General features: G+C 44.8%; 1 protein-coding gene across 1 annotated transcript; it reads left to right on the plus strand.

Moving 5' to 3' along the window:
* Window positions 1–2622: 2622 nt before the first annotated feature.
* On the plus strand, window positions 2623–9219 carry NR2F1 (nuclear receptor subfamily 2 group F member 1). Its single transcript, XM_062512816.1, has 3 exons — window positions 2623–2635; window positions 3483–4010; window positions 8939–9219. The coding sequence occupies exons 1-3, from the start codon at window positions 2623–2625 to the stop codon at window positions 9217–9219; spliced, it is 822 nt and encodes a 273-aa protein (XP_062368800.1).
* Window positions 9220–11648: the final 2429 nt, after the last annotated feature.

An 11648-nucleotide genomic window follows, 5' to 3' on the forward strand; every position in this document is an offset into this window, starting at 1 on the left:
GGCCCGGGAGCAGCAGCCCCAGCAGCAAGGGAGTTCGGCCACCCCACACACCCCGCAGACCCCCAGCCAGCCGGGACCCCCCTCCACGCCGGGCACGGCCGGAGACAAGGGAGCGGGCCAGCAGGGCTCGGGGCAGAGCCAGCAGCACATCGAGTGTGTGGTGTGCGGGGACAAGTCCAGCGGCAAGCACTACGGCCAGTTCACCTGCGAGGGATGCAAAAGTTTCTTCAAGAGGAGCGTCCGCAGGAACTTAACTTACACATGCCGCGCCAACAGGAACTGTCCCATCGACCAGCACCACCGCAACCAGTGCCAGTACTGCCGCCTCAAGAAGTGCCTCAAAGTGGGCATGAGGCGGGAAGGTGAATATTTCTTCCCTACTATGCTATCGCTCCCCTCTCCCCGTGGCTGTGCAGGCGTGCGTGTGCGAGGGCTCCTCGTCTGTCTGTGTCTGCCTGTCCGTACGCGCACACACAAGCGCACCTATATGCATATATATATATATATATATATATATATATATATACACACACACACGCGCGCACACGCACGCCGTGCAAACACACACATTAAAGTATAAATATATTCAAATAAATACACACACACACATATATGTGTGTATATGTGTATATATATATATATATATATATATATGTATATATATATTTACTGCTCTTCGTAGCAATCCAGGACTCTCTATATATTTCCATGCACACGTCAATCTCTTCCTCTGCCTGCACTCCATCTGGCAGCTCTGCACCAGGTTCTGTTGTTATTGTCGATGGTGGTTGGTGGTGTTTTCTTTTGCTTTTCGGTTTGTGCCTCCTGCCCTCCCTCCCGCTCTTCCCCACCCCCTTCTCCTGCACTGCCACACTCTCTCCCCTTTCCCGATAATTGTGCAGACAATTTATTATTATTATTATTATTATTATTGTTATTATTATTATTATTATTACTACTACTATTATTACAATCGCTTGATAAATATTTATCATTTAGCCGCTATCCCCACTTCCCTCTGCGCGCGCGTGTATGCGTGTGTGCGTGTGCGTGTTTTAGATGTGGTTTTGTCTATTGTTGGCATGAGACCGGAGGGTGGGGGAGATACATCTTTCTCCCGTACGAGATGTGGTTCCATTCAGCTTCCTTCCCCCTCACCCCCTCCCCACCCCCTTTCCACCCCATCATTTCTTTTTAAACCTGCAATACTTCTCGGTAGATTCACCTCTCAGGCTCATTTTTTTTTCCGAAAGAAAGATGAAAGACGTGTAATTAGAGAAAGAGGAAAGGGTGTGAAAAAGATGGAAGGGAGAAAAGGGGAAAAAAAACAAAAAGGAAAAAAAGGGAGGAAATGTGTTATTCTATCTCTGCTTCCCTGTGCTTCCCGGTGCCCCGGAGTGTGGGAGTGTGCTTCTGTTCGAGATTTGGCCTTGTTTTCATTCCATGCGTTCAAAGGAAAGTTTGCGTCTGAACCGTGTTTCTTTTTTTTTTTTTTTTTTTTTTTTAGTGCACTGTTCATTTTATTTCTTCATCAAACTCCACCCTCTCCTTAAAGTCTTCATACTAATCTCGATTTATAACCTCTTTACCGGTTCTTCTCATTTTAGCAGCATCCGCAGCCTGCATCTGGCAGCGGGATCCCCACCATTTCCAACTGCTCTGCTATTTTTTTTCCTCCTCCTTTCCAAAAGTTGCCTATGGTTTTCCTTGCGTTCAGACTCATTCTCGTGTAGAGATTTCCTGCCCTCCTTTTTCCTCGAAACATGTTCTGTCGGTTTAAAGCTTACCCTGTGACTGTCGTTAAAGATGTTCTAAAGATGTCACATCAGTAAAATAGATGATTTTGCAGAGCAGGGATTTTAAAACTCTATTTTATATGCCACAAGAAAAGGAATTGAATTAGGCTGCTCCAGATATGAAAGAGCTCACAAATATGACGGCTTCATTGGTAGCTGCAGGGGCTGTTGGTAGGCACCTGGGAGAGTGGAGGCAAGCAAAAAAAAAATTAAAGGAAGGAGGAGAAAAAATAAAGAAAAAAAGTGAGAACTGTGCACGCAGTTAAATGAAAAAATAGCTACCAACTTTACAAGTAGATTGAAGAGGGACAGGTAGGCTGGAGAGCAGCAGGACAGAAGTCCGGCCCGGGTGGCGAGGAGGGCTTGTTGGGGAAGAAAAGAGAAAGTTGAGAAAAATGTGGCACGCCGGAAACATGAGTGATTGCATGTGCGGGTGTGTGCCAGCAAGCGTGTGCGGTTGTGCGGGTGTTTGTCTGTGTGTGCAGGGTACAAGCAAGGCTGAGTAGCCCTATCTTCCCCTGAAGTTACATTTGTTTACATGGCAAGCGGCTGCAAACGCTGGAGCTGATGGAGTAAAACACACGCACATACTAAAAAAAAAAAAAAAAAAAAAAAAAAAAAAAACCAACAAAAAAAAACCCCCACCAACTTTGGTCAGCTTTCGGGACTCGAGGCATGCTTACGCTCTGTATGGAGATGGTTAATGAATCCAGTGTTTTTGCAGTTGCAAGCTTGTGCATTCACTGTGCAACGCTGACTGCAGGCTTTTGCAGTGGCAACAGCTCACCAAAGATATTAATTACACCGTCCCCTTTTTTTTCCACGAATGTTTGGCTATTGTAAGTTCGGACATTTTTGTTATATTTCCCCCTTTCCCTTAATAATATTTAACCTTTCTCTTCCTTTTAGCAGGGAAAACTTTGCTGGGAGGGGGAGGGGGGGACTCTATGGAAAGCTGGTTCTGTGTAATAAAGTTAGCAGTGGGGAGCTGGAACGCTGCGACCTGTTCCAGCTTGAAGGGTAACGACGAAGTATTTTTTAAGAATATGGAGGCATTTGGTTTTATGAATTATTTTATTGAATGATTTATTCCAAAAAGCGACACATCAGTTTACTTGTAAATTTCAGTGGTGTCAAGGCAATAGGCTGGGATTCACAACAGAGCTTGGCTCTTTTTTACAGTTGGCTGTGATTTTTAACTCTACTTTCTCATCACCCAGAGGATTTTTTTTTTTTCCTTTACGTGCGGGGCTTTCTTTTGTTACGAGAAGGGAGGGGGGAAGAGGGGGTTGTGTGCGGATTTATCTTGTTTGCCTTGGCTTTTTTTTTTTTTTTTCCCTTTCTTTTTAATCTGTTTATTTTGTGAAGCCTGTCTGCATTGTGGTCGGGGGTGGGGGGAGTGGAACGCGCTTGGCTGCCGCCGGGCTGAGGCTGCCTGAGCAGGGGTCGGGGCCGGGACCGGGGCCGATGCAGGGGCCGGGCGGGGGGCGCGATGCAGGTCGGCGGCAGCTGCCCGGCTCCGCATGCCTCTGTCTGTCCGTGCCTGTGCGTGTGCCGGGGGCGAGGCGGTGGCGGGGAGGGGAAGAAGCCCGGCATTGTCTCCGGCTGGTTGACAGCGCCGCCGGGGTGATGCCTGCGAGCCTCCTGGATGCACATTTCCTCTCCTTCTCTCCTTCTTTTTGTCAGCGGTTCAGCGAGGAAGAATGCCGCCCACCCAACCCAACCCCGGCCAGTATGCCCTGACCAACGGCGACCCTCTGAACGGGCACTGCTATCTCTCGGGATACATCTCCCTCCTGCTGCGGGCCGAGCCCTACCCCACCTCCCGCTACGGCAGCCAGTGCATGCAGCCCAACAACATCATGGGCATCGAGAACATCTGCGAGCTGGCTGCCCGTCTGCTCTTCAGCGCCGTCGAGTGGGCCCGCAATATTCCCTTCTTCCCCGACCTGCAGATCACCGACCAGGTGGCCTTGCTGCGGCTCACCTGGAGCGAGCTCTTCGTCCTTAATGCTGCCCAGTGCTCCATGCCCCTCCATGTGGCCCCGCTCCTGGCCGCCGCCGGCCTCCACGCCTCCCCCATGTCGGCCGACCGCGTTGTCGCCTTCATGGACCACATCCGCATCTTCCAGGAACAGGTGGAGAAGCTGAAGGCGCTGCACGTCGATTCGGCTGAATACAGCTGTCTGAAAGCCATCGTCCTCTTCACCTCAGGTGAGGGGACGGGTTGGGGATGTGAGACGTCTGGAGAAAAAAAAAAAAAAAATCAAACCAAACCAAAACAAAAAAAAACCTGCGAGGGAAAAAAAAATGGAAAAAATTAAATAGAATTATTTTTAAAGGAAAGGGACTGGAGGCCGAGGAAGCATAGCAGCTGATGGGGGTCCACTCCGGTCCAGGGATCTGTCTCTCCCTCATCGCCTCTGACACTGGCTCTTTAACACGCAGCCCCTCCAAAAAAAATACTAAAAACCAAAATCAAATTAAGTGTAGGCGGTGGAAACATGCATGTTAACAATTTTTCCCTGTGATAGACGGTTTGAATTAACTAGCAGGAAAGTTGCATTAGCATTGCCTTTGAAGTGCTCTGGTCATAGCCTATAAGAATATAATACGTATACTATTATTGTAACCTGCAAGGGAGAATTTATAAACATCAAAGGGGAACTATGTGAAGGAAATACAGGAAATGGAAGCAAGGCAAGATAAGAGTCTGGGCAGTGTAATTTTTAAATTATTATTCTAATTATCATCACGATGTGGCTAATTGCCACCTTTCCTACTTGTTTTTCTTCTTTTTTTTCTTTTTCATTTTTATACACGCCTCTCCCCTCCCCTAGATCCTCTCTTGTACAAGCTTCTCCCCTCTTTTCCCGATTAGCAATAACTAAACAGTTCTGATAAATGTGACTTAAAACCAGGCCAAGGCAAAATTAAAAGCATTCCTGAACAAAGATGGCAAATCGTTCAAAGGCCTTGTTTAACATTGAGCAGTTTATAATCCATCAATATTTGTTGCCTTTCTAGCACGAAAGATAGTATTTACATTGTATTAAAATGACTCCTAAATTTGCACTATATTGTAATGCAGCAAATGTAGTATTAATATCGATTTGAACATCAGATAATTTATTTAGACAGGATATCTAATTTGTATGCAGGGTGGTCGGAGACATGTACTGTGACTGCCCCCTTTTATTTCCAGTGCAAATGCAGTCTCGCAGCGTTGGAGGGAACATTTCTTTGCAAAGGATAATGTGCAAATCTTAAAACAAATGGAAGATTTACTGAATAGCCAACTCGACATTTTAATGTATTTTATCATAATAAGTCTTCTTGATGGAAACATGTTTTTCAAGAGTGACAAAGAGACCTGCCTGCATTTATCAGGGTGATTTAATTCCACAGCCTGCCTGCAGACTCCCAGACTTTCCTTTCCTATTCATTTCAGGGAGCTCATCAATACACAGGGACAGTCGAGGAGAACCCCTATTTTTCCCCAGACCCAACTTGGAGAGATTCTTCCCAAGCAGAGCTGGGAAAATGTCTGGCCTGTGCCTCAGCCTTTCCACATGCCAAAGGCCCTGTGAAGGACATTGCCCCTGATAGGGACATGGTTAAGTGAATATTTTATTTTTTCTTCTTTATCTTCTCTTCCTGTTCCTGCAAGTCTTCCCCGTTTACTTCCAAAACAATTGGTCTTGGCTAGAAAAAGGGTAAGTGGCTTTAGTGGAGCCCTTCATTTACATATAATAAAAACAAATGTAATAACATTTGTGAGTGGAGAAGCCCCTTCCCACAGTGGAGTGGAGAATGTAGGAAGGGAACAATAATATTATTTCAGGGCAGGGTCACACGGGCCATTTCAGAAAATGGAAATACTGCTGTCAGGAGTAATCTACTACCCCTTACCCCCATCCACGTATTTCCACTTTTCACTAAAATAGTTTTTCTTGCATATTCAAAGGGGAAATAGTGAGAAGCCTTTCTCAAAGCCATCCAACTTTTAAACAAACTTAAGTGACAGAAAAACATTTTTAGACATATTGTCCAAAGTCCTTCACTAAGGACTAAGTATCTAAAACTGGCATGGATTTCTCCTGTTGTGGTTTTTATATTTGGGCTCCAGAGAGCATGTATTTAATCAGTAAAATTCTGGACATCATCCAAAAGCTGTGTTGTAACCCAAAACCAGCTCCTTTCTTGCCTCCTTTCCCCTTTTCTCCCATACCCTCCTCCTTGCCCTCATCTCCTTCTTCCTGCTGCCAAACTTTAGCAATATTAATTCCTACATCTACCTTTTCATCGTCATAAATATATGTTTCCAGGAACCAACAGAGACAGATAACGTAAATCAAGTAAATCTATTTGCAGCGCAATCAGAACTTTGGATTTCTAGTTAGATGCCAGCTGATTATGTCTATATTTTCTGAACACTAAACTCTTCTGAACATGTAGCATGAAATACATTGCCACCTCTACAAAGGGGAAGGCTGGAGTGTGGTGAACAGTAATGGTTATTTATTTACATAATTTCTTTTCCATAGACTGCAAGAAAAAATATAGAGCTTTCCCTTATTGACACACTGCCATATAAAAAAGCAAGGCACACACAGGATTTTCACATTAGCCCACTTTCTGAGATGGAATAATAATTCACCTTCAGTAAACATGGATTGCATTATTTCTCCCATGGATTGCACCTCTCCGGGCTGCATAATATAATCGAGTTGTGGATCCCTTAATTATTATTATTTTTAATCTCATTCTGAAGGGAGAATTGAGACTTCCCACCCCCTCTTAAGGCTGCGGAATAAAACCCAAGTGAAGGCATATGCCAGTCCATTTATAATAATTGAAGCCCAACAGATACTATCGGCATGAGAAAATTCTGAGTTTTTGGAGGTCTAAGGCAAAACCCGTGACCAATTTTTCAAACACACACACACAAATAAAGCTGATGCCCTTTCAGAGAGCAAGTTCCCCATCCACATTGTCCAGTGACCTACACTTATAGGTGTACTTATCGTAAATGTCTGATAAATATTTTACTAACCTTAAGGGTATGACATATGGGGCATAAAGAAAAAAGCCCTGCCAGGGTGTCAGTAAGATCCTTTCATATTGCATTGTTTGGAAGTTGAATAGAATCCTAATGCATAATGGGCAGATAATGCATGTAAAATAGCAAGATATATGTAAATATGGAATCTGATTTGTGGCAATCAACATATGAACAGGTCTGTGATTTTGATATGTATTGCAAACAAGAACAGGGCCCAGCTTTTGATAGATATATATGTTGCATCCTGGTGCTTTAGATGTTGCAAAATATCATTGCATTAAAGGTAGAGTACGGATTAGCAGAGAAGCCTGGCTCAGATAATTGTGTGTCTGAAGGATGTCAAGTCCACAGCTCGGGTCAGAGGTTCTCCTTCTCAGAAGTTCCCAAATTATGGTTTGTTCTATTTGTGTTTTTGCTTGAGGCCATAGTACTGTAGATTAAGGTGATCCAAAATCTTTGTAAAGTCAGTTATTGATAAGTGAAGACTTAAGCTTCAAAAATGCCAGTACAATACATTTTATTTTATTTTATTTTATTTTATTTTATTTTATTTTATTTTATTTTTAGCTTTGAATAATTTGTTAATTTGTTGCGTCTTTCAAGGGCCACAACTCTCTACATTCACATTTTTATAATGTCTTTTTGGGGCCCAGTAACTCATTCATATATGGATCTATATATTAGTAAAGTCTGCCTTGATCTGTTAAACTGCACTGCTAGCTGACCACCTTGCTCTGATCTTGATGGATGGAGGGTTTTTTTTATTAGAATTTTTGATTATTATTTTGGTTTGGTATTCTAAATATCTATTCTGAATCTTTGAAACAATGTGGATAGTTTCAACCATCTGGGCATACCCACCACTTTTCCATGAGTGTTCTTTCCTGAGCAAGTCCTTCCACAAGCAGTTGGTGCACAGTTATCCTCTGGTTTGTGTTATGTGTTCTCAGAGATAGGATATGTGCCTGTGTCTTTCTGTGTGTGCAAACGTGCAGATGCATCCATACCTCTCTGCTTGTATCTATGTACACAGAATAAGATGTATAGATACAAATACGTGGATGTGAAGGGTGTCTGCTTTTGGATTAATACAGCTTTGCCCAGGTCATAGAGTTCTGCAAGATGCAAGGCATATGTTTCTGACAGTTTGGGTGCCTGAAGCACCTATAAGGAAGCAGTCTCTGGTTTCATTTAGGCAAGGCTTAGCCGCTGCAGCTCTCCCCAGCTTTGTGTCTGAGAGCTACAGACGCCTGCTGAGTGCAAGCTTGGTCTAACCTAGCCGTTTGCTACCGGATTTATCACACAGCCCGCAAAGACGTGGCAAATTTGCGATCGCTGGCAGCGAGGCAGGAGTAGAGGAAACTCCCCTACCCCACGGCATCCCCCAGCCGGCTCCCTGCCAGTCACTGCAGGTCCCAGTTGCTGCCTCTGTGTGATGTGCAGCCATGTCAACAAACTCCTTGTGTCTCACTCTGCTTGTGTGCGACTCAGCTTATCTTATTATTATTGCTGTTCATATTATTTATTTATTTATTTTCCCCAATACCTTGTTTTTCTTCCTCTCGTCGTTATTTAAGGGGGCTGGTCCAGGTTTCCAGCATCCCGGTGATGGGCTCCCTTGAGCAGAAAGCACGCTCGACAGCGCGGAGTGTCGGTGGGGGGAAATGTGAAAAGGAAGTGTGGGGGGCTGTGTGGGTGTGAGATTGGGACGAACGGGGTGTTGGCACCCCATCGTATTCTGGGTGAAAATACCCACGGTGGCGACGAAGCACAGCGAGGTTCGCGTTATTTTTTTTTTGGCAGTGGTGCGCGGGATGGGATGGGGTGGCGTGGGGTGGGATAGAATGGGATGGGATGGGGGGTGCGCCTTTGGGCTGCCCCCCATCCTCACGGCGTTTTCCCGTGTGGTTCACAGCCACTAACCATCTCCCCCCCGCTTCCTCCTCCTCCTCCTCCTCCTCCTCCTCCTCCTCCTCCTCCTCCTCCTCCTCCTCCTCCTCCTCCACGTCCTCCCTCCACTCTCCCCCCGCCTGCCGCCGCTCGGCGGCTGCCTCCGCGGGTGCGGTGCGGTGGGCAGACGCCTGCGGCCTGTCGGATGCTGCGCACATCGAGAGCCTCCAGGAGAAATCGCAGTGCGCGCTAGAGGAGTACGTGCGGAGCCAGTACCCCAACCAGCCCAGCCGCTTCGGGAAGCTGCTGCTGCGGCTGCCCTCCCTGCGCACCGTATCCTCCTCCGTCATCGAGCAGCTCTTCTTCGTCCGCTTGGTAGGTAAAACCCCCATCGAAACCCTCATCAGGGATATGCTACTGTCGGGGAGCAGCTTCAACTGGCCTTACATGTCCATCCAGTGCTCCTAGAGCTCATCCCGCATCCCCGGCAGAGAGGCGGCGGAGCAGCGGAGAGGGGAGCGCTCGCACCGAGGGGCAGTCGGGGTGCGGGGGGGTCCCGGGAGGTGGACACTGAACAAAAGAAAGGGCGAGTGGGAGCAGAGATGGGGCCGTGGAGGGGAGAAGGACGGACCTGTCGTCCGTGGAGGTTGTGATGTTTCGCCTTTTTAAATTTTTTTTTTTTTGCCTATTTTGGGTATTTTGTTTTCTTTCAGAGGAGGAAAAAAAATAAATAAATAATATTAATAAAAGAGACAAAAAAAAAAAAATGAGTATTGAGGGGATATTAATCAAACCTGAAGGGGATACTGGATCTTCCAGGATTTATTGTGGACTGTTGTTGATATATGCTGTACAGTAAACCAACAAAACAAAAAAAGCATTGAAACTGAACTGAACCTTGTGTACAATGAAAAAAAAATCCGCCCAAAACCAAGCAAACAACAACAAAATTTCCATGCGCAAACACTTACCATGAACATTGTTACTCATTTTGTAATATATTAGTCTTTATTTTCATTTTTGGTAAAAGTTAAAACATCATATGCGCATAAAGGAAAGAAAAAAAAAGGAGAATTAGGGGAAAATAACATTTTCCAAATAATTATAAAGAATTGTCCTGTGTCTATGTATCTATATCTGTTTTGTATTTTTTTCTGGTTCCAAACCAGGTTTCCTGTGATTCTATACTAATAATTTTTGATATAACCCTTTGCTTCTTATAATAAGTGCGATATATGTTGTCAAAGCTGTTCTTCAAGAATTAAAATTGAAGTGAAAATTTAAAAAAATAAAAGAACTTAGCAAAAAACCCCCCAACTTATCACCCCACAACCCACGAGTCTTGTTGCTTGAAACATGTCAACGATTCACAAAAAAAAAAAAAAGAAAGAAAAAATAAATAAAAATAAAAGACCATAAACAACAACAATCTCCCCACATTTTTAACTCCTGTACTGGTGCTAAAAAGGAGAACTTAAAAAATATATGGGAGGGGTATCCAAGTTGTGTAAATTATGGGATGTTCCAAAATGTACTTGACTGTATAATCCTAGGGCTGAGCTGTCAAGGCCTAGAAAAAGGGAGCAGGAGTTGCAGTGTGATGCCTTAGGTGACCTCGCCTCACTGAGACTGCACCACAGACTCTCCACCAAGGCTGATGGTCTATCAGGCTGACCTACTCCTTTTTGAAACACCTTTTCCCATCACCTGGATTTTCTGCTGAGTTCACACATTGCTTTTTGCTCTCAAACATCGTGGGCATGGATTGAAGTCACCATATGCTGTCATCTCTACCCATGCAGCAGGAGGCATACTCTAGACATGGGTCCTGTTTGTTCCAGGCTTGGTGGCTTTTGCCTTCTGGGGACTCGGTTTGGGGTTGCAGGGTTTTTGTTTTTATCTTCTTTTCCACTCCAAGGGCTCACAGACCCCTAATATGTGCTCCAGTGTGAATGCCTTGTGCTTACTGTCAGCCAGAACAGATCCTTTGGTTTTTTTCCGCAACTCTAGTTGCTGTGTGTGGAGGGTATTCCCACTCCATTAATATAGAAATCCAGCTGGATGCTCCCTCATTGGGTGGTGAACTAGTGCATTTCATGTATGCTTATGTGCCATGGCCATGCAAAAAACACAGGCTGTGACATCCCACACCATGGCCCACCCACTGCCAGGGCCTGAGCTCTGTGTCAAAAGCCCCTTTTCATTTCAGCTTGTCTTTTTTTCCTCCAGAAAATTAAAAATCGTTTTTGTAATGGAGATGCTTTGAAGGTAAAGGCTTCTAGCTGGTGGTGCAGATCTCTGTAACAGCTTTCAGTGCATTAATGTTTTATAGGATCTGAGATGGAGCTGTAAGAACACATACTACCAAGGGAGCTCTTTCTTAATGTATTAATAAAGCTGGATCTTTAAAAATAACATTGTCCCGCTCACACAGACACCTCCTGTGCCCTCCAAACAAGCCTAGATGAGGTAGACTTATCAGTTTGTGAAGACATGGGCAGAGTTTTCCTTTTAATTTGCTGTCATCCATACTCTTCTCTCTCTCCTTCCCTCCCTCCCTCCCTCCCTTTCTCTCTCTCTCTCAGTCTCCCATATTTTTTTTTCATTCTTTATTTCTTTTTTTCCCTTTTTTTCTTCTTTAACAAGATTCTTCAATTCAGCTCGCCTGGGATTTTTAATATTCTAGGCGCAGCAGATCTGAGGTGAGAGCAGCTCTATACAGTAGACAGTTATAGCTGGATAATCAACATTACGGGCAGATCCTCTACGGGGGTATCACCTCATTCTGGATGGAGAAATGGCCTGTATTCATAGGTACTGGGAGTGGGGGGACTTGGACAATTACAGACCTGAGCCCACAAGAACAGGAATTAGGAAGTTAGACAGAGAGACAGACA

This window comes from Cinclus cinclus, chromosome Z, assembly GCF_963662255.1.
Source record: "Cinclus cinclus chromosome Z, bCinCin1.1, whole genome shotgun sequence".
NCBI lineage: Eukaryota > Metazoa > Chordata > Aves > Passeriformes > Cinclidae > Cinclus > Cinclus cinclus.